Source organism: Sarcophilus harrisii, chromosome 2 (assembly GCF_902635505.1).
Source record: "Sarcophilus harrisii chromosome 2, mSarHar1.11, whole genome shotgun sequence".
Classification (NCBI taxonomy): domain Eukaryota; kingdom Metazoa; phylum Chordata; class Mammalia; order Dasyuromorphia; family Dasyuridae; genus Sarcophilus; species Sarcophilus harrisii.
The window spans coordinates 29468846-29486608 of record NC_045427.1 but is presented as its reverse complement, the minus strand read 5'-3'; the positions used below and the strand labels follow the sequence as shown (position 1 = coordinate 29486608).

Here is a 17763-nt window from a genome sequence, read left to right as displayed (position 1 = left end):
CCTGAGACCAACCTACTCCAGCCACTGTTCCATTTTTACTTCCACCTGTCCCACTTAGTAGTGTTCCATCTGGTAAGGTGTCCTTCACCACCCTTGACCCAGAGGAACTGTCACCTGAGACCTCCTGGGCACCTCCAACTGGCTAACTCCATCCAGCTCCTGAGTGCCAAGGAGTACATTGTCTTGTCCTCTATCTAGGTTTTCAAATCAAATAAATTAATTAATTAAATTAATTATGTCCAGTAAAATCCAGTTGTATTTACAGGAAACAAGATAAGCTTATATGTAGTTTTTTTTAAGGCATTTTTATCCTGACAAATGCAGTTCATCTGAATTTAGTTCTTTCTCACAATCTTGACAAACATCCAATCAAATGTGTGTTATAGGAGATAGAACACTAGGTCACAAGTTACATCTTTGCTATTCATTCATTCCCTATAGTCGAGGAAGTGAATCCTCTCTTCCTAGAGGCTTTCAACCAAAGACTATTGCTTTGGTATGGTATAGAAAGTCAAGCTCAAGTAAGACTAGTAGCCTCTCAGGTCTCCCTTGATTCTGCGATTTTGTGATTGCTTGGGTTTGTTTCCCCATCTATAAAATTATAGGCTTAAAACAGATGATCTCTGGAATCTCTAACAGCTTAAATTCTGTGCACACTCCTTTAAACATAAGAATATAATAAAACCCTCAGCATAGTTTATTCTTATCACAGTGACAATTCACACTAATCCTTAAGACTTGAATGATTTAGAACAGACATGAAAATGCTCTGGAAATTCAGTGCAACTCAGCTTATGTGACTCTTGTTCTTTCAAAGAAATCTAGAAAGATGCAAGCAATCTCTAAATTATACTCTAAATTTGCTAGCATTATATGGTGTCCATTGAATGCCAAGCTGTGCTAAGTGGTTTATAAATATTATTGCATTTGATCTTCACAACAGCCCTAGGAAGGTAGGTGCTCTTATTATCCCATTTTAGAGGTGAAAAGTTTGAAAAAAAAAAATCATATTTTGTTTATCTCTGCAATCCTTCCTTCCCACCCAACACACTGACATGTACATGGATGTAATTCAGTGCTTCAGTGTATGTAATTAAATAGTTAATGATCATCTCTGCCCTTTTTTACCTGGGGGTCCTCAGGTGGATACAACTCTCTGTGACTCAATTTCTTCATCCATAAAATAAGAGAGTTGGACTACATAGTTTCTGAAATCCATTCAAGTATTAAATCTATGATCATACCTAAGTATATTTGTGGAAGTAAATTATCATTTAGTACAGATGCACTTCCCCTCATCCACATGAGCTGAGAGTTGAGTAAGACAATGCTAGGGATCAGCCCTGATCCATCTGGGCTGCTTCAAACAGGAAGCATCAGTATCATTCTCATTTCTTTTTATACAGCACCTTAATGATTACAAAGTGCTTTGTGCGTATTGTCTTCTTGGATCTTTACAATAAATACCTAAACTCACATAGAACAAGGAAGATGTTGTTATTCTGCTATACAGTATAGGAACTACAATTTTTCCTATTTTACAAATAAGGAAACTGAAGCTGAAACTAATTGATTTACTTAGGGACTTATAGCTAATAAGAGTCTCTGTTCAAATTAAGACTCAGTTTTTCATGACCCCAAATCCAGTATTCTTTTTATTACATACCATTTCCATTAGGTCAGGGAGATCACAGGAGCCCCCACTAGTGGGCTCCTAACTATCTAATGACTCTTTGTTTTGACCTCTACTTTGCTTCCATCCATCCACACATCCATCCATCCATCCATTCATCCATCCGTCTGTTTATCTATCTATCTATCTATCTTTGCACCTCATTTCTGAGGGCAGTAGACTTCTAGCTGAATTAAAATTGTTATACAGATGCTGCCTCTTTACTGTTACTGAAACTTGATAGGAGAATGATTTATTTTTGAGTGAAAACTGTAGAAAATAAACAGTACAATTTGCATTTATGGGGAAAAGAGCTACCAACCACGTCAGCCGTATGCAGTGATGCCTTTTGCTGGCTTGTTCTGTATAAGTCATTTTCTCAGGTTCCCCATAAACATCACGTTCAGCCCCTGGTTCAATGATACCTGGAGAACTTGGTCTTGCTGTATCTTCTAAAGAAAATAACAAAACATGTTGCTAAATGTTAAATAGTGTTTTTAAGGGAAAAATGAAAAAGATCTTTCAAGTAAATAGTCTATTTTTTCCCATTATCATAGAAGGAAATGGTACTCAAATTCCAAACAAATATGATAGAAAAAATTTCAAAATAAAAATATTGGGCTAGCTCATTGGCCAATTCATTCCCTCCTGATGTAAGTCCAAACACACATAAAACATGTGTTTTATAATGTTAAAGTTATGCTATTAGTCTAGAGGATTGTATAGGCTCTGGGAGGAAAAGGGAGTTATTGTTCAGTTATTTTCAGTCAAGCCTGACTCTTTAAGATACCATTTCAGGTTTTCTTGTAGAGGTACTAGAGTGGTTTGTCATTATCTTCTCCAGTTCATTTTTACAGAGGAGGAAACTGAGGTAAACTGGGTGAAGTGACTTTTCTAGGGTCATACAGCTAGTGACATATTTTCTTGACTTCAGACCTGGCACTTTATCCACTAGGAAACAGTACTGCTTCTAAATTTTCTGTGAGACTGGTCAGTTAGTACATATTAATTAAGTACCTCTTATGTATTAAGCATTGTGCTAAGCATAGAGATGAAATAAAAGTTGTCCTGTATCCTATGAATTTTTTTCATGGAAGCTAGGAATTCATTTACCTCTATTTCTGTAGGATTAGAAATCTATTTCTGATGTTTTTTGAGATTTCCCAAAGGCAACTCTAATGGGGGAACAGAATAACTATATGGGATGCCATGTGATATCACTCTCAAGATTAGACCCATTCAGTATTGGGTTATGAAAAATCAATAGGGTTATTGCCTCTGGAAGTATGTATCTGTTAACTTCATCCTGGTAACTTTCCAAACCAAAATATCCTACTTTCTAGTCACCACTCCCCAATATATATTTTCTCTTAAGCTATAATCTCCTTAGGATCAGGGACTGTCTTCCCTTTTATATTTGTAGTCCAGTTTACATAGAAACATTCTATATTTCTTCCATTAATTCATGGGCCCCATATTCATTACATAATGTTTAGAGCACTGAGTCTGGAGTCAGGAAGTTCAAATATGGCCTCAGAAAACAGACTTGTCCAAGTTATTGGTAAAACCTGAATTAGTCCTGGCTTCTAGAATAGTGTTTCTTCACTTCTGTCCCAATCATATCACTCTTGTCTTTTTTAACCTATTAGTGCTGAAACCACATTGATAATTTCTTTGGGACAGCCATGAGCTATGCTTTTTTAGTGCCTTCATGGGATGATCACACATCATAATAAAAGTATGGAATGATTTCTCCCCTTTTTTTCCTCCTCTTCTTACAAGGAAAACTTCTATATAATAAAAAACAAACGACCCATTCAGAAAATTATACCCTAGGAATTAGATACTTATTATCTAAAGTTAATAGTAAGTGTTTGATTTTCTTCATGTTGGCAATTGTTCCCTCCCCACCCTACCCCCAAACACAGGGAAGAATGATTTCTGTTCCTTAGATTGCATAGATTATTTCAGTCACCACAATTTCTTAGAAAAAGACAAAGGCTGAATGAACATCATTTTTTTCCTCACCCTGCTACACCAAAAAAGTATACTTTATCACACATACATGTGGGAAAATTAAAAAATACTAACATAGTTTAAATTTTAAGAAGAAATAGAAAATTAAATGACTTCATAGAACCAAAATCTGGCCAACACTTTAAATATTTTGCAATTCTAACATAAGAGCTTCTTCCATTTTCGTACCTTTCACGGCCACGTCAAAAAGGCAATCGTCAGGAATGAATCCGGAAGCCCGCAAAGCATTTCGGCAAGCATTTCTCACTACATCTTTTGCCACATTTCTGAAAAATGAAAGGCGATCTGTTGCCTAAAATTTGATTGAAAATAAAAGAGAGACATCATCAACAACATAGAAATGGAAACAACCAAAAACCAGTATTGGAATTTGTGGGTAAAACTACTCACCTCCCCTAACTGTTTGAGTTGGGCTGCCTTAAATTCTAACAAGGTATATATGTGTCCTTTTTCAATACAGCAAAGTACCATAAAACTTAGGTCATAACACATTTGTTTTATCCGGAGAAGAGCAGGTCGCAAGAACTGAATCAAAACAAAACTGACAGATTACAAATGAAGCAATTTTATCAATATTTCTCTCTGATAAAACTTGCAGCTCTTGATAACACATATCCATACCAATACCTTCAGCCTTCATTTGGGGCAAGAATTGATAAAGGACTCAAGGAGAGAGGGTGAGTGTAAGAAACAGCATAACTTGTATTATTTTTCACAGCACATTTTCAGGATAACAAATCATCCTTTTTTAAATTAAATTCATTAAATTTAATTTTGGGGAAGACTGGATCTATGTCACCTAAACTGGAAGTGCAGTACCAGTCATGGGCTTGATGCTATTGCAGATATCTTGGAAGCTTTGACCTGCTCCATTTCTGACCTGGGAGAGTTCACACGTTCCTCGGAAGCTTTGGGGTTCATCATATTGGTGCAGACACATTGTTGGCTTTAGTCAGCTCAAGACTCCAGAGATGAAATCAGCCATCAATCAGTATCTATTGTAACAGGAATTATGGACGTGCACCAATATGTCCGGCTTGGATTTTGTTTTAGAAGTTACATCATCTATTGGTCACTACTTTCCTACTCTACTTTTCAGAAGGGATCCCGAGGTTCCCAATAGAATTGAATTGACCCCAGCAGAAGAATAAATTAGCTAGTTACAACATTAATTCCCTAGAAAAAGTCAGTTCAGGGGAGAGAGAACGTGATAATAACAGAATTTCTTATGACATCAACAACCTTCTTTCCATTCTAACCAACCTTTCCTTTAGCCACCAAAGGAATTTCCCTGAAGTGGAGGTCCAACCATGTTACCTCCTACTCAGTAAAGTCAGGTGACTCCCTGAAAACACCAGGATCAAGTACGAATTCCGTTGTTTAGCATCCCAAACCCTTCCTAACCTTCCCCACCTGCCTTTCCAAGTTTCCCATACTTATTCCTGGTGACCCTGGCCTTCTCCATGATCCTCTTGCTCCATGAACAAGACCCTCCATCTCTCAGCTCAGGGTATTTTCTCTGGCAGTCCCCCACACCTGGAATGTTCTCCCTCCTCATCTCAGCCTCTTTGCTTCCCTGGATTCCTTTCAAGTATTAACTAAAATTTCATTTTTTACTGGAAACCTTTCAGAATACCTCTTAATTCTCTGCTAATTATCTCTTATTTACAATTTACGGATATTTGCTTGTTGTCTCCTCCTCCTCCTCCAGGGTGGGGAGTGTCTTTTGCCTCTTTCCATCCTTCTACTGGATTAACCAATTAATCAGTGCCCATATCTTAAGCATCTGCAATGTGTCAGACACTGTTGTGCAATGTGCTATGTATATAAATACAGTAAATCAAAGTCAGCCAGTCAATAAATATTTATTAAGAGTCTACTACAAGCCAGACATTGTATTAAATACTGATATGAAAAAAAGGAAAATGGTCTGGACCGTGACCTACAGGGACTACAAATCTAACGGGAGACATGAAATGCAAGTTATTATGTAGGAAAAAGCTATATATGGGATAAATAAGAAACAAGGAAGGCAGGCCCAAGAATTAAGGCTGGAAAAGGCTCCTGGGAGAACAGATGTATCAAATACACAGACTACACTGTGGCCAGCAACAATCTCAAATGGGCTAAACCATATTAAAATCTGATGGGGAAATATTTAACAAAATAATTAAAAATACAGTGAAACACAGAAAATGTTAATGGTTTTCTAAGTCAAGATGTCCCTGCAGGGATTCTTATGTATCTCTATTGGAGTTTGAGACCGCTAATAGAGAAGGTGGGATTTTTGCTACAATCTAAAAGAAGCCTGGGAAGCCAGAAGATGGAGATGGAGAGAACATTCCAAGTATGGGAATTGGCCAGGGGAAATGCCTGCTGTCGGGGAAATGCCTCGGGTCAGGAAATGGAGAGCTTGGGTCAATATCCAAGGTTGCCAGCATTCCCACTCAGGAAATCAATAACCATTATCATCCCCTAACACTTCTAGCAGATGGAGAATTCTTGAGAAATAATGTGATGAACGAATACATACATCATTCACAATGAACAGATTATTTTGCAGAGCTTTTCTGCATCCGCTAGTTTTCTTAGAGCGGACGTTCTTTCTCCACACAGTAAATGCTTTCCATTTGCGAAAACGTGAAAAGATGGGGATCTTGGTGAGCTCTTGGTGATACAGATATTCCTGCTCCCATCGATTAAGCTCAATAAATTCCACTTCTCCATTGCAAGTGTGAGTTACTGCTCTTTGGCTAATAGTGTAGTAATCATTCTTGATAATATTTTCATAACTTACAACTCTAGGAAGAAATGAAATTATAGTGAATGAATGAAGTAAGGCAAATTTAAATGACATTTCATCAATTATGATATTCACTTAGTAGAGAACAGTGCAGAATATTGGATGACCTTGAAGCCAAGTGCATTTAATTCTTATCTTTGACTCATATTTGGCTGTATGCTTGGGAAAATGACTTAATCTTTCAACGCCTTAAGGAAATTTCTAAACCTGTAAGTTGCAGACAAGGTGTTGATCTGCATTGGTAGAGGGAAACAACTCACTTAGGAGTCCTCTCTATTGACAACAAAATCATAGATCCAGTCCTTATCCCTATTTGTCCCTACCATATTCTGTTAGAAAAATAATTGTAAACAACAACAACAAAACAACAACAAGAATATTTTCTAGGAATCATCTTTAAATGTGAATAAATTGAGAACAGAATGAAAAGGAATCTCAGGAAGGTACTTAGTTCATCCCCTGGAGGGAATTAAATCAAACTCCAGAAAGATCATAAACCCTTAGATTTGGATAAAACCAAGAGGTTGCCTTTCAAATTCTTTACTTGATGCAAGAAGTAAAGTGAAGATTATACACACACACACACACACACACACACACACACACACATATATATATATACATATATCATACATAAAATCTACTCTGCTCCTCTCTTGAAAAGTCTAGAATGACTTCTGAAAGATTTTACCAAGAGTGGTATGGTGATCTATTCTACCTTCAAATTTCTTCAGAAGTCTTAGTAGAGGTAATTTCCACAGTGGCTAATGTGCTGTCAGAAAGACTGAGTGCAAATCTTGCATTTTCTCATCTGTAAAATTAGGGAGTTGGAGTGTATGATTTCTAAAATCTCTTCTGGCTCTAAATTGAAGATTCTATGAAATTCAAATCTTTCTCAGCCTAAACTTTCCTATCTGTGGATTGGTTATAATAATACTACTGACTTCCTGGAATGATTGTGAGGATCCAGTGAAATGATATCTGTAAAGCTCTTAAAAAAAAAACAACAAAACTTTGAAGTGCTTTTATAAAACTATTATTTTTATTTTTCAAAAACACTAAGAATCTACAAGCTGACAAATGTAAGTCTATTACTTAAATTTTACAACTTTTATAGTAAAAACTCATAAGATTTATCTTGGCTAATCTTGATCTAGAAAAATCTATTCTATACCTGAAACAAATCTTTATTTCCTCATAATTATGGATCATATCAATAGGAGAACTTTATGATAACCACTTTTTTCAGGTAAGGAAAATTTATTAACCTTTTTTATATGCTAGGAACTGCCCCAAGGGTGACGGGGGAAAGCACAAAAAAATAGTTAAGACACAGTCCCTGCCCTCAAAGAGATCACATTGATATATAGAATGTGATATGAATCTCACCATATACAGGTGAGAAAATGCAAAAAAATTATATACGTGTAAAATATTTACAATATACATGAGTCAAATCCAGAAGAGCAGAGCATGAAACCATATAAAAACTAAGAAGAATGGTAGGTAACCTCTTTTTGATAAAAGTACTTTCCCTCACCACCACCATCCCATAGCATAAAATTATATCTATATTTGAAAAGAAAGAATTGAGGTGAAACTAGTATCAAGTCTCAGATAAAACTAAAAAATTTTAATTAAATTTTATAGGATCAGCAAATGTGAGGAAAGTAAGAGGAAAGGAGGAATAAAGAAAAAGGAAATAAACATAAAACAGAAAGAGAAGGAAACAATGGAAATGACTTTAAGAATAGGAAAAAAAGACTAACAAAGTTCCAGTTCTCTAAAAGTTCAGATATGTTACTCTACCCATACTGTGGTAGGGACCATAGGATAGTACAGAGGGATCTTTGCTATGAAAAGTGGAAAAGTAATAGGATGATCCCATTCTCAGTCTGCTGAGTTTTTTTCTCTTCCCTTTTATCCCCCAAACTTCTAAGATAAGTAGAACTAGAGATTGCATTATAGCTGAGGCATTTGGACCCCCTTGTCCTGTAAGAATTATGCCATCTTAAAGATATCATGGGCAGGGCTTTATCATGTTCAGGGGCTAGGACCCTTTTTGTCTATCCATCAGGCCTCAATTTAGTTCAAAGCCTCATAAATTTTCCCTTAATGATTTTGATGACCTAATTGGTCTTTCTACATTGTGTTTCTCCCAATTCTAATTCATTCTCTTCACCACTGCAAAGTAATATTCTTATGCACAGATAGGACCACATCTCTTCCCTACTCAATAAACTCCAAAGGCTCCCTATTATTTTTGAGATAAAACAAATTCTTCTGACTTTTAAAGCCTTTTCTAGATAACCCCAATCATTGATTCACCCTGGTGTGTTCTCCAGCTGATCTGTTCCTTTTTGCTTATTATATATGGCACCCCATCACCAGTCTCCATCCCTTTGCGATTGCTGTCCCCTATGCCCGTAATTAATACCCTTCTCATTCAAATGCAGCTAGAGCTCCATCATCTCCACAAATCCTTTCCTGCTCTCTGCCACCAATGAAGGCAAAAGCTCCCTAAGTACTATTTAGCTTTCTTACATTTACAGTTACCTAAGGGAACCATATAGTATGGTGACAGAGCATTGGGGCCAGTTAGGAACACTTGAGTTCAAATTTAGCTTCAGATATTTACTTACCCCAAAAGCCCTGGACAAATCACTTAATTTGTTTGCTTCGATTTTCTCATTTATAAAATGGACATAATTATAAGTCTCACCTCATAGGGTTATTATGAGGATAAAATGAAATAATGTTTATAAAACATTTTACAAACTTTAAGGCAATAAACATTAGCTATTATTGTTTTTGATAAATCAAGTTATAATAGTTAACATGCATCAAATAGCTTGAAAGTTTGCAAAGTGCTTTATATATTATCTTATTTATTCTTTATAGTAATCCTGTCACATAAGTGTTCTCTTATTAACCCTATTCAAGAGATGAGGAAACTGAGTCTGAGAACTAGTCCTAGATTAAAGCAGTAGTGTTATGAGGAGGATTCTTAGATCTTCCTGACACCAATCTACCTCCTATGTCCCTTACCTAATAATAATAGTTCACAGATAGATTGTGCCATACAGTTTCTTTGTGTGTGTGTGTGTGTGTGTGTGTGTGTGCCATACAGTTTCCAAAGCATTTAACAAAATTTATCTCACTTGTCATTTGTAAGCTTCTTGACACAAGGGATTAATTTTTTTTTTCTTTTTATTCCCAGAGGCTGGCACAGTATCTGACAAAGAGTAGAGCTGCTTGATTGATTGATTGCCTCGTTGATAAGACAGCCACTGGGAAGCTAAATTAGCAGAAAAGGGAAACAGCTTGAAATTTCCCGGGGAATATAAGAGAAAGTAGCAACAGAAACTAATGTAAACAAATTGAGATACTATCTTGCTAAGAGAATCTATTATTCCAGGGAAATGGCTACAAGAAGTGAGCGGAGAGGTCCATTGGCTTGAGGAAAAAATTGTGCATTAGGTAAAGTGAGGAGGGAAAGAGATGCCAGACCCTGGGATGGCAGCATGGCTGCTTCCTGGGCTGCTGGCTGAATTCCCTGACCCTGTTCTGTGAGAGGCTACTTATGGACAATTGAAATTATGAGTCTGAGCCAGAACAATACACCCAAGAGAGGGAACATTCTCCACCTGGATGTTGAGTGTATCTCCTTTGACATAAGATTCAGGAACAGAGATCCTCTGAAATTTCTGTCCTTTTCTCTCCTTTGTCTGCTCAAAGGCAAGCAAAAGTGGTGAGCTAAAAAAATTCAAATTCTACATAAAGCCTGGATTCACATTGGTCCTATGTTCCCCGAGCTATGTAAGAGCAGCAGACTCTTAGACATTTGGAAAATTAGCATTTTATTATTCGTCATTCTCTAGTTATTATGTACTATTTGTTCATTTATTCTATGCTGAGTAAGTGTAGTTTGTCATATTCAAGCATGTCTATATGCTTTTGTAGAAACACAGGGTCATTCTACCCTGGACACATGACTTCTATTCTCTGAAATACAGCAAGTTCAGAAAGATAGTCTTTTCTTGCCAGTGGTGGTTCAGAGCTCAGTTTATAGAATCATATAGCTAGAACTGGAGATAACCTTATCCGTGGTTCTCAAAGTATAGTCTAGAGAATCCTGAGGTTTTCTGAAACCCTTTTAGAGGGTCTATAAATTCAAAAATAGTTTTTATTTCCAATATGGTAAATGTCTATAAATATAACCCAGATAAACAAAAACGCTTTGGAGAGATCCTCAATCATTTTTAATAGGATAAAGATACTGAAAACAAAAGTTTGAGAACCACTGCTAATCCACCCTCTCACTTTATAGAGGAGGGAGTAGGTGACAGCTGGGATTGGAATTCAGGTTGGAAAAAAACAGCCCAGTTTAGTGGTCTTTCCATTGCATCACATTTCTTCTTTAAGTTCTATCTCATAAACTCATACATTCTTGACCACAAATTGGTGGTAGGCAAGAGAGAGGGAATCAGGAGACCCCTACAGAGAACAGCATTTATTCAGGATATCTACCCATTGGGCATGTGCAGACCACCAGGGTAAGCTTGTAAATCCCAAGACTTAGACACTTGGTTGGCTTGATGATATCGAGCACAAGTGGCTATCCTTAGGAGGGAGATAAGATATTATTTCAAGATACTGAATTTATTTCCCCAAATTGGCTGTTTGTAAATGGGATTTGCAATCACTTTTGCCTATTTTCAATCAGTCAATTTTCAGTTTTGAGTTCCACCAGCTCACCACTAGCTTTGCATATGAAAAGAGCAAAAGGAAACAATTCAGTTTTTCACAGACCTCCCTATTTGGTCAATGCTTAAAAAATGCTAGCTGAGTGACTAAAGCAAGTCCTGAAATTCAAGACTTTCCATTTTCCTCAACTGTCTCCAACTTCATTCTGATACCAAGGGCTCTTATTTCCTCCTAATTTGAAATCCTCAGAATACTCTCACCTAATCATTTCACAAGCCCCCAAGAAGGCATGAAATAGAACTATAATATTTATGAGGTGTTGGGCCTGGAGTCAAGAAGACTCATCTTCCTGAATTTAAATCCAGCCTCAGACATTTATTAGCTTTGTAATTCTGGGAAAGTCACTTTACCACTTTCCTCATCTGTAAAATGAATTGGAGAGGGAAATGACAACCTAATCTAGTATGTCTGCCCAGAAAACCTCAGAGGGGGTCATGAAGTCAGACTCTGAACAATAACAATAATTTACAACAATAAATTCTTCTTTTATTGACCAGAATACATATGTCTTGTGGATTCTTTATAATATTGGATATATGAATTATATCTATGATTGTATTAATGGAGGGACCTCCCAGGCAAAAAAAGTCCCTCCATCACCACAGATCAACCTCTCCTCTGCAACTTAATGTCTTAGATTAGTTCTTAAATTGGTTTGTGTCATGAACCCTTTTGGCAATTGGATTAAACCTATAATTCCTTTTTATGGGATAATTCTAGATACATAAAATATATAGGATTATAAAAGAAATTAAATATGTTGAAATAACTATCAGAATATTTTTTTAAAATTTATCAAGTGGGGCAGTTAGATGGTACAGTGCTGAGTGCCACTCTGGAACTTGGAGGATCTGAGTTCAAATCTCTCATTAATGATTAGTCATAAAGAAATTACTTCTAAAACTCGTTTTCTTGTTCTTTGCTTTATGCCTAAATTACACAACAAAAGTTGACATGCCATGTGAAAATAAAGCGTATTATCTCCTATACTTCTCATATATGATTTTTCTTTCCAAAATGCAGGGACAGTGTGTTTAAACGGTAAGAGAGCCAGTCTAAAGCCAAGAAGAGCTCGATTTGAATTTTGCCTCTGACATACACTATCTCTGTGACATCAATAAAATCGCTCAATTTTTCAGTGTTCTTGGCAACTCTCCACAATTATAAATTATAGTGAAATTGTTGTCTTGCATTGAGAGAGGGATATCCTCCCCCTAAGCATTTCCTGTACCACTGAAATGACAAATTTAATCCCTAATCCTCTCCATTTGTCAACAACTATAGATTCTGGGAAAAAAGCACTTTTCACAACTATATTTATATAGAACTAATTACGTTAGCATGACCAAATACATTTTTAAAAGCCCTAGATAATCAATAATGAATTATTTGTCATTTTGCATTCAAAACCTAATGGAAAAAGCAAATATAATAGCAGAATGTATGAATAATTGGATGATCACCAAACATTAGCATAGATTTAAGATAGTTATCATGAAGTCTTTAAAACCACTGGCAATTGGCAACAGGACATCCTCTATGAGATTTGTTTTCCTGGCTAATAACTCACCTCAAATTATAGGGACTATATTCAATGGATGAAGTTGGTACTGCAGGGATCATATACAGGAATCCAAGGTGATTATTCTCACGTATTATTTTGACAATTTGCAGAGGGTCATTAATGTTAGAATTAATGACATCTTCTCGGTCTTCAAATGTTAATGAAGGATAAGTAGAAGAAATTTGTTTTTGCACTATCGCCCTCCCTCTACTGGCCGGTGATTGAGAAGAGGAAGGGGATTCATCTTCAGCAAAATGTCGTTTCTAAAGCAAGCCACATTTAGAATGTTAGTTTTTATGTAATGCAAGACCACGGGTTTTTTCTTTTTAATCACAGTAAGATATGGAAACAATAGGTATTCCTCTTTTGTTCGTTAGCTTAAAAAATGTTCTTCCTAAAATATGATGCTCAGAACCATGTATCTAATACTTCTGTACAATACAAAATACAGTGGGACTATTGCCTGACCCGTCTAAATGTTATCTCTCTCGTAATATGGCCTAAGGCTCTCCTGGCTTGTTTGTTCATTTTGGTTTCTATGTCACACTACTGACCGGTATTGAGTTCACCTGCTGTTAAGCCCCTTGAATCTTTTTAGACTACAATTGCTGTGTAACTAAGTATTTCTACTATTGTTCTTGTGCAACTGATTTTTTAACCCATCTGTGGAAGTTCACATTGTTCTCTATTACGTTTTGTCTCAGATTTGCCTCATTCTTATATAAAATGTATATAAAATATGAACAGAACCAAAAATTATATACTTATAATTTACATATATTCTCTTATATAAGATTTGAAGAATCTTAGATGTAGAAATCAGCAGAATGATCAATGATTGAGAGCCCTGTCTCCCTACCTTTTAATCATTTCAGAAAGGGTAAATTGAGTCACATAGAACGAGGCAATTTCAGTAGACTGTGGTCTGCATGGCAAGTATTACAACATCTTCTCCCCTACCCCCAAATGCATCCAACTTCCAAATTCCCTCTTATGTCAAGGGCATCCCTTAGTTTATAGATAGGGGAAAGTGAAGCTCTGACAAGTGAAATGACTTTCTGAATGAAGATCACCCAAATACAAAGAGGGAGAGCCAGAATTTGAACACAGGTCCCCTGATGCCAGATTCTGCATACTTTTCACTCTAATTTCCTGCCTTCCAAGTTTGTTAAGATCTTTTCAAACTGGGGGAGCTAGATAACTGTATAGACAGCTGACCCTGGAGTCAGAGGGAGTCAAATCCGGCCTCAGACACTTACTAGCTATCTGACCCTGAACAAGTCACTTAGTCCCAATTGCTTCTCTTAAAAAAAAAAAAATCCAAAACAAAAAACTTCTCAGATCCCAGACTTGTCACTACATTCAAAATTCATGTTATCCAGAAACTGAATATTCAATAAAAATACCATCTGTGCCATTCAAGTCATCTATAAAAATGCTGAATAGATCAGAGCCTTAAGGCACTTTACTTGAGACTTTCAGTCTTCTTGAATTTTACCTTCTTGAATTTCAACCTCTATTACATCATTCTTCATGAAGGTGCCTTAAATCATATTACTTTGATGGTAATCATCATTCTAATCTGACATAAATATTTTTTTTTCCGGTGAGGCAATTGAGTTTAAGTTACTTGCCCAGAGTCACACAGTTAGGAAGTATTAAGTGTCTGAGTCTGGGTTTGAACTCAAGTCCTCCTGACTCCAGGATCAGTTCCCTTCCCTGTGCCATCTAGCTCCCCATAAATACTTCCAGTACTAAAGAAAAGGAATGATATTTCAAAAGTCTAAACGTGAAAGATTATAAACATACACCTTACTAGACACTTTAAAGGCATCTAAATAAGTTATATTAGGAGGCTAAATACTTTTTCTTTTCTTTAAGCATTTATAGCTGAAAATATTCATTTTCTGGACAAATTAACTTTGATAGAAATACTTCTCCTTTTATGAATAAAAACCTAGTTCTATTTCCAAATGAGGCTACAATTAATGAAATATTACTAGAGTACCTGCTTTCTTTTCACTTGCGCTGAAATGTCTGATTCACTGGATGGTATCCTATCCAAAGGTTTGGGTGTAGGTTGGAGCAATCCAGAAGTTAATAATTTTTCTCGGTTCTGTTGATATAAATATTCTGGCTCCTTGTGGTCCTGGTAGACTTTCAGTACAGGCTTTGAAGGAAAGAAAAGTTTTGCATTTATTATCTGCTACATAAGTCTGTTCTTTCTTGCTCCATTTTCCAAAAGCCCACATCTGATTTTAGGGTCTTGAGTTCTTTTGGAAAGACCTTAGTCTTTCTATAATCAAGACTTTGTTACTTCACCATATGCTATTACAGAGATCCTGTCCTAAGCGCGTTACTTTGCCTCCTGTTCTTCCTACTCTTGATATCATTTGTGCTTGGGATGACCTACACTGGCAAAAATGCATCAGAACTTTAGCTCTATTTCTATGTTTTGTATTTTTATAAAATACATTCCTTGGAACCCCAAGGTAGGTCATGTAAATTATAAGTATCCAGACTGCTCTGATGACAACTCAACAGGATTTTCTCTACCAAGCCACAGAAACCTCTTCACTCTGGAAGCTCCCTCTACTCCTGAACTCTCACATTAGAAGCACTCTCCATTTCTGATTGGCTGGGTCCTTCTAGAACCTCCATTTTTAAAGAGACCCAGGACAACGACATCTTTATTTCTCTCCATAGTACACAGCTAACTCTCCACAGGACTCTGCCCTCCTACTTTTTAGATCGTTTTTATGCATTACTTTTCCCCATTAGAATGTAAGCTCCTTGACAGCAGGGATTACTTTCTGCTTGCATTTGTATTTCCAGCATTTAGCACAACGCCTGGCACACAGTAGGCATTTAATAAATGCTTATTAACTTGAACTGATTATCTTATTACTGTTATGTGAGAGGAACAGAAAGATTTCCTAAGTGCTCAATTCAATATACATTTTTTCCAGTCAGTTTTTTCTTTAAACTTCTCCAAAACATTTGATACTAGTGATCACCATTTTTTTTTTTTTACATTCTCTTCTCTCTTAGCTTACATGTTGGATCCTCCATTAGATTGGAAGGTATTTGAGTAAACATTATCTTTTAACTTTCTGTGTATCCCCAGTGTTTAATGCAGTGCTTGGCACATGGGTATTTTATAAATATTGATGGATAGATTTGTTGATTGCATTACACAATGCAATTGCAATGAAGAGAGAGAGAAGGAATTTGGAGAGGAATCTCTAATAGTAAGGGTTAGCTAAGAGAAGTATCTTAAAGGTTTCTTCCTTCCCCCTTCCCAAGAATTCATTCAGGAGGGCCTCCTAGGGAGGAAGCGCTCCTTACTTAGCCAGATTGATCCTTGGAAAGCAAACATAACCTGTTCCTGGGATTGTGCTGAAAGCTTTTTTTTTCAATATTTATGCAGCAGTAGCTTAGCCTTTGAGCTATCTGAGTCACCTGCCTCCCAACCCCCCCTCCCCAGATAAAACATCAGATTAATACTCACAGGACTCCTGAAATCTATCTACATGTATTTGGAAAAATAAAATATTATTGGAGAAAAAAAGACACTCACAGAATTTACTATTCAGTTGTTTATCAGTCATGTTCAACTCTTTGTGAGGTGTTTTTTTGGGGGGGTTGGGTTTTTTTTTTGACAAAGATCCTGGAGTGCTTTGATCCAGATGAGGAAACTGAGGCACACAGGGTTAATTGACTTATCCAGGGTTTCCAAAAGCTAGTGTCTGAAGCCAGATTTGAACTCAGGAAGGTGAGTTTTGGGGCGGCTAGATGGTGCACAGGATAGAATGCCAGACCTGAAGTTTCATTCTCCTAAATTCAAATCTGGCCCCAGACACTTATTGGCTGTGTCACCCTGAGCAAGTCACTTAACCCTATTTGCTTCTATTTCCCACTGTTATGTGAGCTTGAGAGAAAATGACAACCTCCTGCAGTATCTTTGCCAAGAAAATCTCCCAAAATGGATCAAGATAAAGCTGAAAGAAATCAACAACAGTAATAATAAAGTGATTCTTCCTGACTCTAGCCACTGTACCACTGAGCTGCCCCAAAGGAATCATTACTATTCATTAATACTAATGAAAGAATAGCCCAGCAAAAGAAATGGTTTAATGAGTGACTGCCCTTCTGTGTTCAACACCTGAGTTAGAAGTTCCTAGATGAGCTGGAGAAATGGTGTCTTGCCTGTTTTCCCTTTGGAATCTCTGCCTCTTCCTTCTGATGAAGCTGGATTCTGAAATGACTTCAGCCCCTCAAGTTGGAGTCTCATGCTTACTGGGCATCCACCCACAAGCTGAGAAGCTCAAAGTTGGTAGGACCTGCAGAACTACAAGGGTGGAAAGTGACCTAAGGAAACGTACCAGAGGTTCCAGCTTTACTGGCTGCTGGTACTTTCGAGTGCGGTCTTGGGCTTTGGTGCTGTGTATAAATTTCAGCTCTTTAGTCTTTTTGGTCTGGTCTTTGGGGCCCACAAAGTGCAGCCTTTTTTGGAGATTGGAGCTGATGCTGCTGGAAGGCATTGAAGATGTTGACTCTTGCGCATCATCATCCATGTCTTCTTCATTCTTTGGGTCCTTTGGGGGTTTCTTGGGGGGTCTGCTCTTTTTGGACATCTTGATCTGGGAGAGGAGACACACTGTGTTCAAGCAAAGACCAGATGAGTTTCCCATAACGCTCCCCAAGCCTTTGCCTCACAAAGTCCCGAGCCCAGACTGACTCCCACTTGTGGAAACAATTTCCCGACTCTCGAGTCATACTGTTAGGGTGGGAAGAGATTTCAAAGGATGGAATAAATTCAAGGGTTGGAATCGGGAAACCTCCCGATTCCGTGGCTCCAGGCATGTTGTGCGGCCTTGGAGAAGCTGCTCTCGCTCCTCTGGGCCGAATGCTTCCTCA

The 17763-nt window shown here is 37.1% G+C and overlaps 1 protein-coding gene across 1 annotated transcript in view; it reads right to left on the bottom strand.

Moving 5' to 3' along the window:
• DNAH6 (dynein axonemal heavy chain 6) overlaps positions 1 to 17495 on the bottom strand; it is a 189518-nt gene extending 172023 nt beyond the window's left edge. Inside the window, exons 1-7 of the mRNA XM_031949760.1 lie at positions 17229 to 17495; positions 14852 to 15013; positions 12850 to 13106; positions 6243 to 6510; positions 4100 to 4234; positions 3878 to 4001; positions 1995 to 2124 (exon numbers count right to left, since the gene is read on the bottom strand). Of these exons, the coding sequence (XP_031805620.1) occupies positions 1995 to 2124; positions 3878 to 4001; positions 4100 to 4234; positions 6243 to 6510; positions 12850 to 13106; positions 14852 to 15013; positions 17229 to 17480 (1328 nt within the window). The 5' untranslated portion in view covers positions 17481 to 17495. The remainder of the gene's footprint in view (positions 1 to 1994; positions 2125 to 3877; positions 4002 to 4099; positions 4235 to 6242; positions 6511 to 12849; positions 13107 to 14851; positions 15014 to 17228) is intronic.
• Between the last annotated feature and the right edge of the window lie 268 nt (positions 17496 to 17763).